General features: G+C 42.9%; 1 protein-coding gene across 5 annotated transcripts in view; it reads left to right on the top strand.

Moving 5' to 3' along the window:
* Positions 1-18,918, top strand: part of KHDRBS3 (KH RNA binding domain containing, signal transduction associated 3) — a 165,194-nt gene that overhangs the window by 60,283 nt on the left and 85,993 nt on the right. For all 5 annotated transcript variants that reach the window (XR_014236663.1, XR_014236664.1, XM_082364647.1 and 2 more), the window contains exon 3: positions 12,821-12,937. Coding sequence is in view for 3 of the 5 variants with exons in the window: in XM_082364647.1 (XP_082220773.1) it covers positions 12,821-12,937 (117 nt within the window). In the remaining 2 variants the exon portion in view is untranslated. The remainder of the gene's footprint in view (positions 1-12,820; positions 12,938-18,918) is intronic.

The raw sequence follows: 18,918 nt of genomic DNA, 5'->3' as shown, positions 1-18,918 counted from the left end.
CTATCACTATTTTATTGAGTCAAATGAGTAATTACAAAATTTGGTTATATATAGGTCCCCCAAAATCTCATTACATTTTAAAGAGTAGAAATGCTACCGTTATATGTACTTTGGTCACAGTGCAGTACATTAAGAAATTGAAGTCTGTGATGAATATTGTTCTGTGTAAATCTTTTATTACATCACTGCTTATTTTTGAGAGGTGATGGAGGATCGCTCTCTTAAGTGTATTGCTGAGCCAAAAGGTAAAACAACTTTAGTGCTTAGCAATATATTACTGGCTTAGATGTGTTAAATATTATTGGACTACTTATTTTGGCTCTGGGCCCCATGAAGACCTCTCAGTTGGATCACCTGAAAATTGCACAGCTGTACTGTTGGACACAGGAAATATGAACAAAGCTTAACCCCTCTCTTCTAGGATTCCACCCACCTCACCTCCACCCACCCCTCCGCAGTGGAGTAAAATGGCAGAAATTCATTAAATGGCCCAAACTATGAACTTTTATCAAAACAAGTAATTGACACACAGTTACATGAAACAGAGGGCACTTAGTATATACATTGATACTGAGACAGTTACAGAGGGGAAAGAAGTCAGGTTTAGAAGTCAGCCCCTCTTTGTTATGCCTACTAGCTCTGCCATTTACTAGCTTTCTGACACCAGATGTGTCACATCTTCCTTTCCCTCCCTCCCTCCCTTCCTTCCTTCCTCTCGCTCTCTCTCCTTTTCTTTTTCTTTCTTTCCTTTCTTTCTTTCTTTCTCTTTCTTTCTTCCTCTCTCTCTCTCTCCCCCCTTCCCTCCCTCCCTCCCTTTCTCTTTTCTCTCTTTTTCTCTTTTCTCTCCTTCTCTCCCCTCTCTCTCTCTCTCCCCCTCCCCCTCTCTCCCTCTCCCCCTCTTGCCCTCTCCCCCTCCATCTCATCAGGCTGAACACCTACTGGACCACCTCCACTTGGATATCCTGCAGACTTCTTATATTTGATGTGTCCATAAGTGAACTTCATACCTCTTCTTGGCAAACCTGGACCTTTCCCTGTGCTCCTATTTTAGTGAATGACAGACAGCCCCTGTATCTAAGAGCCCATGCCTAAAACTAGCATATCATTTTTGTCTACTAATTTCTCCTTCATTTACCTCTCCCCCTCCATTCTTGAAGTACAATGACATATACATTTTATTACTTCTACTTCTAAAGTAATTCACATTCTATCTCTGCATTCCACTGCCACTCCTTACTTTAGACCACTATCATCCATCACCCGGTCTTTTGTAATAGCCTCTCATCCAGTTTCAAATCCTCCATCCCATTCTCCACACTTGAAGCCAGACTCTTGCAGTCTGGGATTTTCTGGATTAAACTTAAGTATATATGGGCTACATTGCTTGTTTTATTTGTTTTGCTGTCCACCAGTCCCCCACCCCCGCCCAAAGAATATAATCCAGCTTTGAGCATACAGAGATTAAAAAGTACATAAAGTAGATGATTTCAGATGGTGTGTCACTGTGTGTGTGATCTTGCCCATGTCATCTCCTGAAGAAGTTACTTGTGTACTTTACTTGATTGATTTTTCAGGGTTGCTGATGTCTAAATAAGTAGGGTTGTTTACCATTTAGAAGTAGATACTGTGTTAAAATTACAGTCAGTGGAACAATACCAAATAATCTCAACCACTACCAATAATGCTTAGTGATTTGTGGTTGACAAATTAATAAATTTAAATAATAGTATTTATATAGCTCTAATATGTTGTAATAATTTCTGCAACAAAGAAAATCAATAAAAACTATGTTGACTAATGCCATTTGGTTTGGGGCAAAATAAACTTTAGTTTCACAGGTGTGTATTGAGAAATCATTATGCAGGAAGGATGATGAATAAAATATGGATCCTAATTTCTCTCCAGGGATTTACAGTCTAACAGGAGAAACAGTACATTTTACTAAATAATATAGGGTAAAGACTGAACTAACATAGGAGAGGTAGATGGACACTGCAAGATTTTAAAAGAGTGAGGGAGAGTTATTTCTGGAGAAAGAATTACAGGTGGAATTAAATGTAGTCCTTAAGTATAAATTCAGGATGTTAACAAGCAGAGATCAGGGGGAAAGACAGAGTAACTCTTGGGCCAGAATGATTTAATTATGGGGAATGGTAGTTTGTAGCAGTCGTTGGAATGGTGATGACTAGTGTGGAAAGCCTTCAGTGCTGTACTTGCGCATTAGATTTTTTATATGGCCTAGGGAGCCCTGAAAGATTTGTGACAGATACAAATAAACAAGTAGAATATATAGTAGGAAATATTCTGCATTATAAAAGATCTTACCTTTTTTTTTTTTTTTTTGAGTCCTCAACATTTAGGAATGATTGATTTAAACACAAGTTGGAATGACTTTTATTCCTTAGAAATTGAAGTTCCCATGTAAAAGTGTAAAAGTGATTGTTCTCGTTAGAGGTGATTATCAGAATCGTGGAAATTCTTGTCAGTAATCCAAAGCTTGACTCAATTAGTAACTATCCTAAGAAACAAGTGTTCTGTTACCGAAGAGGCTGCTCCACTTCATATGAATGCCATGGTCCCAAGTCTGTTGTTAGGTTTACTACTGTTTGGAGTTTTGCATTTATGACATTGGCTTAATTCAAATGAGATCAGTATTCTGAATACCAACTAAAAGGTGGATTTATTTAATTAATCATTTTGTTAGTGGTTAAATTATTGAAACCTAAAATGGCTCGTAAAGCTAGTGAAAGTAGTGATCTGGTCTTTTCCTTTCAAGAGAAGAAGATAGGTAAAACAAACCTCGTTTATTTTCTTTTCATTCTTGCCGTTGGGCAGGAATTAGGTGAATGTGGAGATGATGAACCAAATGTGTTTCCTGACAGTTTAATTCTTTCTCTCCAGTAAGGTCTAGAAAGAGAATATGGGGTGACGTTTTCCAAAGAGGGATGTTATGTCCAACCTTACATTTGGGTGCTAGAAGAACATGCTAGAACTTCTATTGTAATGTATGTATGTAGCGTATGGTTTCTGCATCTCAGGCACTGTTCTAATGGCCTTACATGTGTTAACTTTTCACGTGTTAATCTTTACAGTTTTAGGAGGAAGGAATGATTATTTCCTGTTCACTTATGAAAAACTAAAAAACAGAGACGTTAAGTAACTTGCTAAATGTTATTACACAGTAACAGGCATTTGAACCCCAGAAATCTGGCTCCAGGGCCCATTGTCCTGTTCAAGAGATTAAGCTTTATTAATATTTATTACACAGGTTAACACTAGTACTATTACCTGGCACATGTGAGTGCGGGACAGTTGTGTGCACAGTGAGATAGGATGCTGGAGTAGAAGAGGGGATTCTCCGAGGCAGAAGCTCCCACCAAGTTTTTATTTTTTTTTATTTTTTTAAGATTTATTTATTTATTGATTGATTGATTGCTATGTTGGGTCTTCGTTTCTATGCTAGGGCTTTCTCTAGTTGCGGCAAGCCGGGGCCACTCTTCATCGCGGTGCGCGGGCCTCTCACTATCGCGACCTCTGTTGTCGCGGAGCACAGGCTCCAGACGCGCAGGCTCAGTAGTTGTGGCTCACGGGCCTAGTTGCTCCGCGGCATGTGGGATCTTCCCGGACCAGGGCTTGAACCCATGTCCCCTGCATTGGCAGGCAGATTCTCAACCACTGCACCACCAGGGAAGCCCTCCCACCAAGTTTTAATCACTCACTTGCTTTCAGTAATTGGGGCAGATAGCTGTATATGTGCCTCGGTATGGATTCTTGGATTGTATCTACTAGTTTTAGTTAACTTACCTTTTTCAGTGGACAAAGATTGTTGCAAAAGAGACTGCGACTTCAGGGCCACTGTAGATGCAGTCGAAATGAGCAGGAAGACGGCAGAGCCGCTCCGTCCCCGTGCCCAGTGCAGGCTCAGCACCAGGACAGGGGAAGAGCAGCTCCCGTCCAGATGGGCGTAAGAAGAACAGTCTTTTCAAATTGGAACTGTTTTTCGACATCCAGTATCGTTAATGATGAATCTCTTGACCTAAGTAAGGATCGAAATATTATTACCCAATGGTAGATCAGGTGTAGAATTTTTAAATAAATAAATGTATACACATATATATATGCACACACACTCACATCCATTTTATGTGCATATAAACGATAGTGCAGGGGCCAGGGATCCTTCTTGGCTGCCTAACTTAAGATCTGGAACACTGGACGTGATAGTCTGTGGGGAACACTTAGTCGCCATGGACTGCCCCGGACCTGCTTCCTCTCACCTCCTTCCTTTCTCACAATTTATTAGCTCTTCATTAAACTTGAGACACATACTGTATCCAAACAAAGTTTTTTTTATTTCTTTATATCCTCTCATTTCTCACATCCTACTTCAGACCTTCCTCTATAGAAATGAATTACATTGTTTATCTATTACAGTATCTCCTTATTTTAGTCTTTGTCAGATGCCTTTTTAATCATTTTTAATAAACATGTAGATTTTATACGACGCTCAATTACAAGATGTTGGACAGTTAGGACCATATACCCAAAATATGCCTCCTTCCATCTGTGCCTGTGTGGTATATTTTAGGGTTCGTTTTAATTAAATCTTGGGTAGTGATTGGTACATTTCGGACGTTAACTTTGGTTGGCACTCATCATTCGCTTCCAGCGCATGAAATGCTGCTTTTGCCTGTTGGGAGCTAGTGCTGCTCTCGTCTGTAGCTGAGGTGCTCAGGGGGGTCAGTCAGGGTCTCTGCCCTCAGAGAGTGCCACCTCCATCCCCTCTTAAGGAAGGGAAGGCAGGCAGGTGATTGCTAGGCCTAGAAAAGACCATGATGTTTGAGGCTCTTAAAACTTTTTGATAAATGACTGCTTTGTTGTTTTTTGTCTGTGGCAGTGCGCCCCCCAGTGGCCACTCCCTGTGATCGTGCCCTTCCCTTGAGTCTGTCCTGACCCTGCAGCTCCCTTTAACTGACAAGATGTGAACTTCCAGGCTGGAGCTTTAAGGAAGCCTGACAGCTTCTGCTTTTCTGACCTTGGAAGACATATACCTTGCAAAGGTCCTATCACCCCGAGGCCACTGTGGGAGGTGGAAGCTTGGGATACCCAGGTGGAGGAGAATCAAACCAATAAGAACTGAGGTCCCCATCTGACAGCTGCCACCAACTTAAGAGACATGGGAATAAGCCGTCTTGGAAGTGGGTCCTCCAGCCGCAGTTGGTCTGGCTGTTGCCACATAGAACTCCCCCCAGGGCTCAGATTGGTGAATTGTGAGCAAATAAATAAAACGGTGGTTGTTCAAGGCCATTACATTTTGGGTTGGTTTGTTACGCAACAGTAGATGCCCAAGATGTCATTAAAGCATAACCTAGTCCCTCATTTCCTACTTACCAAGGCAGGTGCGGCTGTGTGTATGTCGGCCGCAGACTGGGGTTTTAGGGTCAGGTGGGAGGATGATGAGGGGGAGAAAGGACTGTAATGGACCAAAGGAAGCTGCTTTTAGCACGTATGAGATTTATCCCAGACTATTCTGTCGATGAAATAGTGAAGTGCATTTAAGAAAAATAACTAATGTAAAAGGAGCGTTAAGTAGTTCATGTTATAGTCAGGAAAGATACCGTAGCGCTTTTGAGCATTTTTGCCATAGTGAGCAGGAGGGACTCTACCATTGAGAGGACTTTATGTTTTGAAATTCCTTTCCTTTTGTGCCACAGAGTGTTTTGATTTTATGTTACTGCTGATACAGCCGTGGCCTTTTTAAAATAACGCAACGATAGGCAGAAGACTAGGTTCCTGGACCCAGAATTTATTAACCTGTTCTTTTGCTTTTGTTGATCCAGTACAAGTTTTCTTTTTTTTGAGTATTACTATGTGTATTAAGACTGAAGACGGGGGTGAAGATATGGAGAAGATTTCAGAGTTGAGCGAAACACATTTCCTCTTCCAAGGAGTACAACCTGAAAGGAAATGTCTTAAACCATAGTTTGGTAAGTGGGAGAAGAGAAGGCAGGAGGAGAGGGAGTGAGGGGGCTGAGAGTGTCGAGGAGGTGCCTGGAGGAGCAGCCCCAGGCCTGTCAGACTCTGCTGAGCTCAGGAAAGGGCTGGCTGTGTTGCGTTTGTTCTTTACAAAGAAAAACTGAGACCATCTTAGACTCCCAATTAGGTCCAAGCGCTTAGCCTGGAGGGATGACTCTGCCTCTTCCTTCCCCACCCTAGTTGCTCTGCCCCGACAGGCTGGCCAGCTTCGTATTTCAGAGAAGGTCCTCAGTGCCTGAGGGCTTTTGCACTTGCTATTCACAGTGTCGGAAAGTCTCTGTTTCCAGATCCTTGCATAGGACGCAGCCGAGCTGAGCATCACAGGCCAGCCTGGTGTGACGTTGCTCAGCCCTCCAAGGTTACCCACGCTCTCTGTAGTTGCCTTCTGCCCGCCTCAATAGACGCTTAGCAGTAATTAACAGACATTGTGTCTACGCTTCTGTTTCTCTTGTTTGTCATCCGCCTCTTCTGTGAGCAGATGGGGCTCAGGAAGGATGCGGCCATTGCTTATTTCTGTTTTCCACCCAGCGCCTAGAACATGTTTGCACTTCACCATTGTTGTAGCGAGAGTAACACTTCCTGAGGGCTGGACACTGATCTCAGTACATGTTTTGTTGATTTTGTCAATATTTTAAGAAACAAAGCAAAGTGGGTTTTGTTGCCCTTCCTCCTGCAGATTAAGGCCTTTGTTTAGGAGGGGAGATAGGGGATATGGCTCTGAGTAGATTTCAGTAGAGGCTGTTTTCCTCTCCTCCACTAGCCAGGGCAAGTGGTCTCAGGATTCTTCCCTGACCTTCCCTGTGAGCACTTGGGGTTTGGGGGCGTGGTGGTGGTGAGTTCCTGCAGGAAAAACCTTTGAGAAGGTATCAACTCTCTTAATTCTGGGGCTTTTGGTCTTCTCTGCTCTCATGCTCGTCCCCCGTCCAGAGAAGCAGATGCTTGAGTCTTATCTCTCCCCGCAGGTGTCTGTACTCTCTCCAGTTGTGTGGTTAGTGCTTACCTTGGCACTTAAGCATTAGTTTGTATTCTGTTTCGTTTTCTTCCTGTTTTAAGGGTGAGAGTGACGTTCTTTACAAGCTCTACATCTGAGCTGAAATGGGTAGTTCTCGGAACACGGTAATTTTGGGAAGCTGAAATGAGTCCAGAATGGCTAAAGTCAAAAGCAGGAGAGTGAGGCTGGGGAGGTGAGCAGGAGCTGTGCTGGGGAGGGCCTTGCACAGCAGTTCCAGGGCATGAGGACTTACTCGGAGGGGAGTTGGACAGTCCTGTTTGAAACACAGACATAACAAGGTCACCTTTGGATTAAGACCTCTCTGCTGATCCAAGGAGTTAGAAGTGGATACAGAGATGGAATTCTGCAGTGGGCGAGGTGAGGGATGGTGATGGCTGGGCTAGTGGTTGTGGTGAGGCTGCAGGAAAATAGGCAGGTTTAAGAGAGACTTAGGAGATAACATTGTTAGGATATAATTCATTGATTCACTGGACATTGACTGAATGCCCTCGCCGCACAGAGGTGTTGGATCAGTGACTGCAAAAGGCCTCGTCACTGCCCTCATGGAATGAATGTCAGGTTTCTGGCTTGAGTTGCTGCATGGACGATAGTGCCATTTGCTGGGAAGAATAACGTATTTGCTGCTGCTACGTTGGCAGAGGTTACAGGTTCAGTTTTAGTGTTGAGTTAGAGGTCGATAAAGCATCCCTTTGTTAGACTAATCAACTTTTTGGTGAGCACCCAATTAAGGGAAACGTTTTAATGGAGACAGTGACATGTCCTTGATTGAGGCTTAGTTGTTTATGAAATGACCGCTTAACTGTAATTGTCCCCGTGGAACAGTGTCATGTCACAAATGTAGTTTAGATCAATTAAAGCTAGTTCTTCCTTGATCTTTACTGGGGAAGAACATAATTATTGGATCTTATCCGTTGTGTGGTAAAACTCAAATATACTGTATGTTGGTTTACCATCTTCATAATCATTTGAAAAGTTTCCTATTTACAGTTGTAACATTTGTAATACAGTAGTATATTTGTCATATAATAATTGGCATCTGGAGAAAAATCATTGGTCTTGGAAATAACACTTTTACCTTCTATTCAAATCTGGGCACAAATGAAATCATTAGGAAAAATGAAGGCTAAAATGTATTAGGTTCTTACTGTGTGTCTTGCCAATACACTCATCAAATAGAAAACAAATCCTGACTTAAGGAAGGACAGACTTTATATTTGGAAGGATTTCTGGAAGATCAGGGAAAGGGGCTGCTGTTGTGATAGGGAGAACTGTGAGCCTGAGGCCTGTCAGTGTCTCAGAGGTCAGACCACAGAGAGAGAGAGTGGACAAGGCCGGGAAGGTGCAGGGACGTGGGTGGAGGACGGGGGGCAGGAAGGGACAGGCGTCAGAGAGTGTCTCGCCCAAGGCTGGTCCCTGGGAGCAGAGGGCCTGTCGCAGAGGCCTGTGCCGGCCCAGGTTGCCTGTGTGAGGAAAGGACAGAAGCTTAACTGAAGTTTGATCACGTCAGGTTAAGGGGCATTCTCTGACTGATCAGTGGAGACAAAAAGAACAGCTAATCTTTTATGGCGCAAAGAATGGAGGGTCTGTGCCCGGCCTAGAGAAGCAAGGGGGTCGCCCGCGTCTGGGCAAGAGTAGTTCTCCGCAGTGAGCCGTTCCCAGGAGTGCAGAGGGTGCGTGGGCTCCGGGGACATCCAGCAGGTCCCAGCCCCCAGCGCTGCGCGCGCTACCTCTTCATCTTCGTGATGCCCCTTCAGCGTGACGACCCCTGTGCACCGCAGCCGTGGGAGGCTCGGTGGGCTGAGGACACTGCTGGGGTCACTCCGCGGGCGAGAGGGAGCCCTCGACACGCCTCAGAGGTCGGGAGCAGGTGGGCCGGACCCTCGGTGGGTCGTAGAACTCGGCAGGTCGGAGGGCTGTGCTGCTCAGCTGCTCGTGTGAAGTCGGAAACGTTCTCAGCCCGTAGGTGGCTTAGGCTCCGCCGCAGGTGCAGGCCGTGGTGGGCTTCAGGGGTGCGCGTGGGGGGGTATCTTCTAGAACCCAGGAGGAATTGGACTTGTGATCTGAGGGAGGCAGCAGCAAGGGCTTCGAGCTGAGGAAGCAGAGTAAACAGGCCTGTGGCTCCTCCTTTCAGCCGGCAGGGCTGCTGAACAGGCACAACTGACGTTTTACACAAGCCCCTTCCTCGCCGTGAGGGGCGCCCCACCCATGCTGATGCGTGACTGTGGGCCTTTGACCACTAGTGCGCTGGTGGCCCACAGTCACTGTCACCAGGTACTCTGGCTGTCTCCAAACGCCTGCCGGGGAGGCCCCAGGCAGGCAACCGGGCCCATCGCCGTGTGTGGCTCAGCTGTGCAGGCGGTCGGCATCCACACGCCTGGTTCTACCTCGCACCCCGACTCCCAGACAGAGCTCAGCCCCTCGACCCACCTGGGTGGCCTGGGTGCGGCCGTGTCGTTCCAGGCGGTGGCTTCTCGGCAACCTTGTACACGTACGAGGTGGGCATTGTTCACCCCAACTTACGTATGTTCACGATAGTTAAATTCATCCATTCATTACTTACTGATTTGGCACAGAGAGTGCACAGTCTGCCGGCTGCTCTGCTAGGTGATTTTTGTGCATTTTCGTATTAATTCATGCATTAGGCGCCCGCAGTAGGCGTTGACCCCTGTGTTGTGGATGAGGCGCCTGCGACTCACGAGGGTAACTTGACCAGGGCGACGCGACTAATACGCAGTGTGCGGTGACAAAGAAGAGAGCGGAAGTGCTTCCGATGGTCAAAATGCGCGTTTATATACTTTCTGTGAGCAAAAGACTAACAGAAGTTAAATGGAGAAAGAAAACTGCATATAAAATGCTCTTCCTTCTTATATGGAATCTCGTGGTTTTATGTTTTATCAGGTGACTTTGAGTAAATCATATCATTCTGTGGACTTTAGTTTCCTCGGTATGAAATTAGATGTTTGGACTGGATGTTTTCTAAGGTCTCTTAATTTTTATTAATTGGGAGATATTTAACTATTACAGACGTGATATAAATGTGGTTGTTTGAATACAAATTAATTTTTATGCTATCCTTGAAACCTGCTAAAATGAATATAAATGAATTAAAAAGGCACTGATCTATGAAGGTAAGAATGGGAGTGTGAGACAACAATGGGCAAACGATGTTAGTAAAATTTGGTGCTGCGCTGTATTTACAATAGCCAGGACATGGAAGCAACCTAAGTGCCCATCGACAGATGAATGGATAACACATTGTAAAGCAATTATACTGCAATAAAGATGTTAAAAAAAAAAAGAAAAAAAATGTTGGTGGCTGCAAAATACATGGGTAAATGGTAATGACTTTCTCTGGTAAAGACCAGAGAAAGCAGCATCCTGAGCTTGCAGGGCAAGAGAAAGCCAACCAGAAACATGCCTATTAGTGTGGGAAAACCTCCAGAAGACTCGGGAATTGTGGATACCAGTTAGCTGCATGTGAATTTAGGGGGTGGAACTGACAAGAGGGAGCTTGGTGGAAAGTGTGCCTGGAAGTAGTTAGACCCCTGGATCCTCTCCCAGCTGAGAAAACCAGGCATCTGCCCTTCTTAACCTAGCAACAGCCGAGAGATTTCCTGAAGAGTTTGAATAAGAGGAACTTGAGGTTCTAAGACCCAGATGGATACAGCTGAGGGCTGCAGTGAGATGCCACACTGAAAATGTGGGAATTATTTCCTTTAAATAGAGGTGTGTGGGCTTCATAATGGGATTCTTCGTATTCTGGCAGCCAGGCTTACATACCTCCTCCTAGGAAGTTGGGGAATTCCTATTCAGGGAAATGCCTAGCACAAGGAAAAAGAAATACAGATCTTGATATTTGAGTAGCTTTGGGTGAAAAAACTGGGCTGCTGTGTTGCAGTGAATTGTTATGTCCAGTTGTCAGATTGCATGTATGGAAGCAGAACATCCAGTTAGCCTGTTTGAGCCTCAATTTAAAATTTTTAGAAACAAATAGCAGAGGATTACCAGTCATGTGAGGAAAGGCCATAGTGTAGCAAGAAACAGATTCTCAGAATGTGGAGGGTAAGGGGAATCTGTGGGAAGAAGCAGGCTCTGTGAGGTCCATGGCGTCGGGGAGGGGACAGCTACCGCCATTGACGCCTCAGGAGGATAAGAACTTGTATCACTTCCATGAAATGTCTCAAGTGCCATAAGGAAGGGACAGATATAAGAAAATGCTGTTAGTAGTGAAACATGTGATAGCAGAAATGAGAGAATCAGTAGATATGTAGGAAACGTAATTAAATCTCCCAGAAAGTAAGACAGAGAGAGGTGAAGGAGGGAGGAAAAATCAGAGAGAAACTTAGAGATCCAACTCAGGAGGCCCAATATCCGATAGTAGGATTTCCAGAAAGATAAAGCAGAGAAAACAGGAAACAAGAATGAGGGAGGGTGGGTTGAGACATTGATTTTTTTACCCCTCACCTTGTAGTAGTATTTGATATTTTAAACTCTGTGCACCTCACTTCTATATTTTTTAAGTAATTTACTTAAATTTAAAAAAGCAAAAAAAAGATGACATGTGAAGGTTAAAAATAGATAATTTAGTTTTTGTTGAAGACCAATAAAATTGAAAGTGGGCAAGGAAAAAATACCATTTTGGTCTTTTAAAAGTACATATTTCAGGAAAATTACTTTCATTACCATAGTTAGAGACATGAGGAACAGTTTTCTCTTAAAAACAGCAACAGCACGGCAGTGGCATGGGTCATTGAAGGTGGCTGATATCACAGCAGCAGCTACATGAGTTTGTGATCAAGAATCCTGCCAAAGAGAACAGTTTCTCTCGCGGTAAATAGGGCTGACTTTCTATTTGGAAGCAAGAAGAATTCATAATTATTGTAAGGCTTTTAGAAGTTGTGTGAAATTCCTATCAATAATTATTTCATTCAGTTGTATGTATTTATTCTCTATTATGTGCCAAGCATTGTTCTAAGTGATTTGTTTATGTTGACCCATTTAATCCTCAAAATACCCTGCAAGGGGAGGTCCTGTTGCCGTTCATCATTCCCATTTTACAGATGAGGAAACCAAGGTCTAGTGACCCCGAGCCCAGGGTCACTCAGCAGGAAAGTGGAAAAGCCAGGTTTTACACCATGGCAGCCTATCCTCAGAGTCCGTAGTACCCTTAATTAATTCACTGCTACTCTGCATGCTGAATAAAGAACCCTCTGCGTCTAGGCTAAATAGATAGGTGGATTTTGTCATAAAGCTTTGGTCAGCCACTGAAGGCGTAGCACTCATCTAGGCCGGTGCACTCAGTGGTTGATTAACCGAGGCTTAAGTACTGACCAGGTAGAAGAACCCAGACACTCCATGGTGACCAGTTTAGTGCACATTACAGGACATTTGGTGTCATTTTTCCTCACCAACAGTCTAATTCCAGCACTGTTCGTGGTTGATATTGAACGTGTGCTGAAATTGTCAGGATGGCAACTAAGGAATTCTGGGAATTAACTTCATTTATTGATAAAATTTGTAAAATACAGCCATCACTGAAGTGATCTGGTAGAAGGAAATACATTGTTTTTTGGTTTGTTTGTTTGTTTGTTTTAGCCCTGTTTTATGTGGTTTGTGGGAAACATTATAGGGTGATGAATGTAGCAGGAACTTAAATACTTGTCGTTAGTCAATGATGTGTAGCATACTGACTGCAGTGTTTACTAAAATTCAAAAAATAAATTACTTTCCTCAGATATGAATGTTACAAATTTGTTCTTTTGTTTCTCCTAGTTCAACTTTGTGGGAAAACTTTTGGGGCCACGTGGCAATTCTCTGAAGCGCTTACAAGAAGAAACCTTGACAAAAATGTCCATCCTTGGAAAAGGCTCCATGAGAGACAAGGCAAAGGTAATACTTATTATAAACAATAGCTACTTTTTTAGTCAAGTTATATAATGTACTTTTAGATCATCCATGGTATTAGTACATATGATATAAAAGCTAACTAGGACCTCAAATGAAATTATGTGAAAATGCTATATATAGTGATATATTTGTGATACTATTTAGAAAATTTGGTCACTCTGGCCAGTTTCAGAATATGTAGTATCTTAAACCAAAATCTGTAACTATTATTTGTATTTATAGAGTGAAATTGTAGCACCTGTGCTTTTGATTCTAGAAGCAATACCTTCTAGAAAGTACAGTGGTATTGAAATTATCATGAAGAGAAATAAAAAGTAATCTATAGTCTCACCATCACTATTTGCATTTTAGAATAGTTCTTTCAGGTCTTTTTTTCTATGCCTGTGTTTCATATTGTTGATTTTATAAAGTATATGCTTTTATTTGCTGTTTTTGACTTTCTTTTGATATCCTATGCATTTTACCAAGTTAAAATTGATTGTAAATGTTTTAATAATTACTTCCTATTTTAACACATAGTTCTATGTGCATGTATTCACATAACTGCCTCCTCTTCTTAATAAGCTAAAATTACTGAGTTATTTTTATTGATCACTTTCTTAAATATACCAATTCTGAAAGAAATTTTCACATTTCATAATGTGCTGTCGCTTATGTTGTTCCATTATTACTTTGTTGTTCTCTCATTATTAAAAGATTTATATTACAGAGAACAAAATCCACATTGAGTGATCACTTTCCATGAAATGATTGTGTCAGACAAAAAAGTTATTTAGACAAAATCCAGCCTCCTCACAAAAAAGTCCATTTAAGAGTAGCTTTTATAATTTAAAAAAAAAAAAAAAAGCCACCATTTGTTTATTGAACAGCCACTGTGAGTCAGGCACTCTGTGAGACATTTTACATGCGTTACTCCATGTTATCCTTGGAAAAATGATGACAGATACATAATATTTTCCTTATTTTATGTAAGAAAAGTGAGATTCAGAGAAACTAAATACATTATTGGGTTAATCAGGGAAGTTCATTATAGTATTTGATTAGAACATGGCTATATGTCAGACTCATATGGGATGCTGTTTAAAAATATAGTCCCGGACTTCCCTGGTGGTCCAGTGGTTAAGATTCTGCGCTTCCACTGCAGGGGGCATGGGTTTGATCCCTGGTCGGGAAACTAAGATCCCGCATGCTGCGCGGTGTGGCCAAAATATGTGTGTGTGTGTGTGTGTGTGTGTTGTGTGTGTGTATGTGTATATATATATATGGAGAGTGAGTGAGTGAGTGAGTCCCATGCACCAACCTGTTTAGGGTGAAACATCAAAATGAATCTCCAGTAGGTGTTTAAAGGATTCTAATGCATGGCCAGGTTAGGTTGACTGCTCACTAAACATCACTGTCTCAAATGATGTTACTCTGATTCCCTGACTCATCTATTCTGGCAGTAGGAGCAAGTGGAACTGTATATTGGTCAGTTGGTCAGAAATTATGTGTATCTCGTTGGAAAGTATCCCATCCTTGCTGATATCTTAGTTAAGTTTTCAGGAAGGCCATCTGGTAATGAGGTCCATGATATGACCAGTGAAGCCCATAGACTTTGTGCTGCTCTTGTTTGTTATTAAGGGAGTTCCTTGGTGAGAAGCAACATTTTGTGCTATGGCGGCAGTGATCAGGGCCCCCAAAGATCCTTTTACAGGTAGAAGGGAAGCAGGGAAGGCAAGTCGTTGGCCAGATTATACGTCCAAAAATAGCAAGTGCCTGGCTGTGCGTTTAATGAAAGGGATCCTAAATAGCATCAGCTCGCTAGCAGGGCTGGGTGGTCCTCCCAGATCGTGCTGCCATTTTAAGGGCTGGTGGTGGTTCTCTGCTGCTGGCGTATTAGACAGTCAGCAGCGGCAGTGGCCTGGAGTCCTTTTTGAGGGGAATCCGTGTTGTGGAGTAATGCATAACCGCTCTCCCTGTAGCGGGGGGGATGAACTGGGAGATTGGGATTGACTTATACACGCTACTACATATAAAATAGATAACTAACGAGAACCTACTGTATAGCACAGGGAACTCTACTCAGTGCTCTGTGGTGACCTAAATGGGAAGGAAACCTAAAAAAGAGGGGATATATGTATACGTATAACTGATTCACTTTGCTGTACAGCAGAAACTAACACAACATTGGGAAGCAACTGTACTCCAATAAAAATTAAGAAAACAAACAAACAAACAAAAACAATACCTCTTTCCCTGTCACCATAGGTACTTTGTTCATGAGTCCTTTGAGTAGCATTGAGGTGGCTGGGGAATGAGGTGCTTTGACATCTGCTACAGTGGGTCCCCTTGGCTGCCTGGTCACTGAGTGCATGCTCTGGCTCACGTGGGGCTCCCTGTTCTTACACACTTGGGCCTCTTCCCAGACCACTTATCACCCCTTCACTAATCCTCTCATTTCTGTGTCCTTGACCACATGGGTCAGCAAGTCAATAGGGGGATTCTGCAAGTGGCTGAGCGTTTACATTCCATCAAGACACCTAGAGACTGAGGAAGTGGCATAGCCCATTGGGCCCACTGTCAAGAGAGTAGGAGCAGAAGCCCTTTACCTCTTGACCCCTTAAGCCCCACTTTCGTCGGTGGCCTTCAGTGGAGCAGCACTTGCTCAGAGGCAAGTCTGTTAATCCTCAAACTGTGTGAGTATTTCTTCATCTCAGTGCACAGTCATTCTAGAAAAAGGTCCCCGATCCTTATTGGGAAGACTGGGAGGAAGTGTCCAGTGCACACACACCAGGAGACGTTACAGTTACTGCACTCACGCAGCCTTCTCCTCTAGATTGAGCTTAGCTCTTTTGTTCGCTGCATCCCTGGGGCAAGCAGGGATCTGATCTTAGGCCAGGAGGTGATAGAGGGTAGCAGTAGTAAAGCATGAGAATTGTCATCTCCTTTCAAGGAACTACCTTGGCTGTTCGAGACAGGCTTCTGCCAGTGTGGAAGGCTCAGTGGGACTTTAGCGTTCGTATACTCAGAGTTACTTGAATCTTTCCAAAAGTTGCCAGTCCAGCTCTCAGATTTTCACTGTCCTCCAGACACCGTCCTAAGTCTCCCACAGCGATGACCAGGCAACCTGCTGGTCGTTAGCACACGCCTGAACTCTGCCTGGTCTGTTGACTCCATCAGCCTGTGGCCATAAGCAGTAAAACCTTCCGGGATACTTCTGGCTCTTTGGGCCTTGAACTGATAATGTCAAGTGCTGAGTCTGTCATTTCCTTCTTTAAGTTCTTCAATACAGTAGAAGCAGCCCCTTTCACCCCACCCGGCCCACCATGTCTCCTTCTCGCCCGTCATACTGGGCCAGGTGGTCCATCAGTTACACCTTCAAAAGCATTTCACTGACAGTAACCACAGGTGATAATTTAAGTAGACAGGTGTACCATCTGCTGTATCGTAATCAGATCCTCACTGCCTGAACTCCTGAATACTGATTTCAGTTGATCCTTTTTACTAATTTTTAGTCTACAGAAAATTCTCAGTTAACAGTGTTTATTTCTAAAGAGATTTCCATTCCTTAGTATTAAAATCTCATCCTTTTGGATTTTCAAAGTGTTCATCATTTAAATTCTAATGTGAACATAATTCATTTTCTTCTTGTATTTGCTACATTGATGATATTATAGGAGTCATTATTGACATGTATCAGGTGGTTATGTGGCATAATAATCACTATAATGCTACGGTCTGTGGAGCCTTCGGTTTGTGCCAAACATGCTAGACGTTTTGCCCACCTCATCTGTATTATAGAATAATAGAATAATTAACACTATTGTTACGTAATAATAGTTACCATTACTGTATTTATCATTTGAGTGCTTCTTATGTGGTAGGCATAATTCTAAAGACTTCTTGTGTCTTCCGAATTACTACAATTCCTTTATTACTAATAACTCCTAATGACTGTTACAACCACTCCTCTGTTACCTACAACAACCCTTTGAGCAGTAGACGCTACACTATTATCACCCATTTTAAAATCACCTCTTCAAGATGGGGATAAAGTAACATGACCAGTTGCTGGATTTGGGGTTTGAAAGCAGAACTTCAGACACACTCTGTGTTCTTCCCCAAACACTGCATTGCCTCCCATCATTAACCCAAGAAGTAACCAGTCATAACTGCTCACTCTGTGGAGCTGCGTGACAGCTGTGGTTATGGTAAGAGGGCCTTCCTGTTCCAGCGTAAGTTTGTAATAGCAATGGAAATGTTTGCCTGTGAATCAACAGTTATAATCTCTCATTAAAAGCATTAGTTTGGTGCCATATTAGAAAAAGATAAGAAATGTTCATTGCAGTAGTTCATGCTTTCAAAGATGAACTACTGTGCATAGAATCCAGTTTCTAAGACTTCAGCTGTGAAAGGCAGAGTCAGATCAAATGATTGGAAATGTTCTGATTAGAACAAGAACTAGTCCACCGTTGGCATGAAAGAATAGTCCTTTTCCTTATTTTTTTTTTTTTAATTTATTTATTTTTGGCTGCATTGGGTCTTCGTTGCTGCGCGTGGGCTTTCTCTAGTTGCGGCGAGGGGGGGCTACTCTTTGTTGTGGTGCACGGGCTTCTCATTGCGGTGGCTTCTCTTACTGTGGAGCACGGGCTCTAGGCGTGCGGGCTTCAGTAGTTGTGGCGCACGGGCTCAGTAGTTGTGGCTCGCGGGCTCTAGAGTGCCAGCTCTGTAGTTGTGGCGCATGGGCTTAGTTGCTCTGCGGCATGTGGGATCTTCCCGGACCAGGGCTCGAACCTGTGTCCCCTGCCTGCATTGGCAGGCGGATTCTTAACCACTGCGCCACCAGGGAAGTCCCAATAGTCCTTTTCATACTTGACAAATTTTGAAGGAAATGCATAGGATATTACGGTAGCTTATGTTTGCTCTCCCTTCAAATATATTTTTCTTCTTTTCTTTCAGTTTCTGGCCCACTTTCCATAAATGTGAAGGAAACTAGCATTTACTGAGTGCCTGCCATGTACAAGGCAGTGTCCTGGGCACTGTATATACTGTCTCCTTGGCCAGGCCTTTACACAAGCTGCCTTTTTAGTCTTCCCAGTGGACCTACATTAATATACATATGTTAACACCAAATTGATTTTGCCAACGAAGTGTTGGATTACATATAATCTGTTCAAACTCACACACACACCTGGTGACCACCATGGCTAAAATTCAGGTATATCTAACTCTAAATCCCCTGCCCTTTTCATGCTCTATATTTTGATCTGTCTTTTCTTTGTAAAAATTCAGATTAGTTAAGTAACAGAAGTTGAAACCTTAAGGGGTGAAGTCAAGGATGTGTGTGCCTCCTTGTCCTCTTGGCTAATTTTGGAATCAACAGGTGCTGTTGCCAGGAATTCCTGGGTTCTCTCTCTTACGGGGTGGGTTTTTTGGAGAGGCTAGGAAGGTTTCCTGCCTTTTAGAAATCACTCTAGGTGTAGGTTCCTACTAATCTTAATCTGTCTGTCTGATTTTAATGTTGAGAACAAAGACTTTTAAAAGAACCAGATTCTGTAATTGCTACTCTAACAAAGGCTTGTTAGAAAAAGATAATGGAGCAAAGTTAGTGGTCCCTTAATGATCTGGGGTTTTTTCCCCCCTGAATTTCACTATACCCACCAAAAATTTTTTAAATGTTTCTCATAATCATATAAAATCCTATAACAAAATTTTTCATTTATTTTATTCACTCTTTTATTCTCAGATAGAGTATGGTACCTGGCATGTAGAAATGTTTTTTGTATGAATGAGCAAATGAACATAGAAATGAATAAATAATATTTACCTATTCATTCAAAAATATTCGTTGAGCATCTACTATCTACCAAGCACTTTTCTAGACAAGGAGCATGCAGCACCAAACCAGACAGTCATGGATTCTGCTCCATGGTGATCACCTTAAGTGAGAAAAATTAGAAAATGGACAAGCAAAAAGTAAGGCA

Source organism: Balaenoptera borealis (genome assembly GCF_965194805.1).
Source record: "Balaenoptera borealis genome assembly, chromosome: 17".
NCBI classification, from domain to species: domain Eukaryota; kingdom Metazoa; phylum Chordata; class Mammalia; order Artiodactyla; family Balaenopteridae; genus Balaenoptera; species Balaenoptera borealis.
This window is presented reverse-complemented; position numbering and strand designations above follow the sequence as displayed.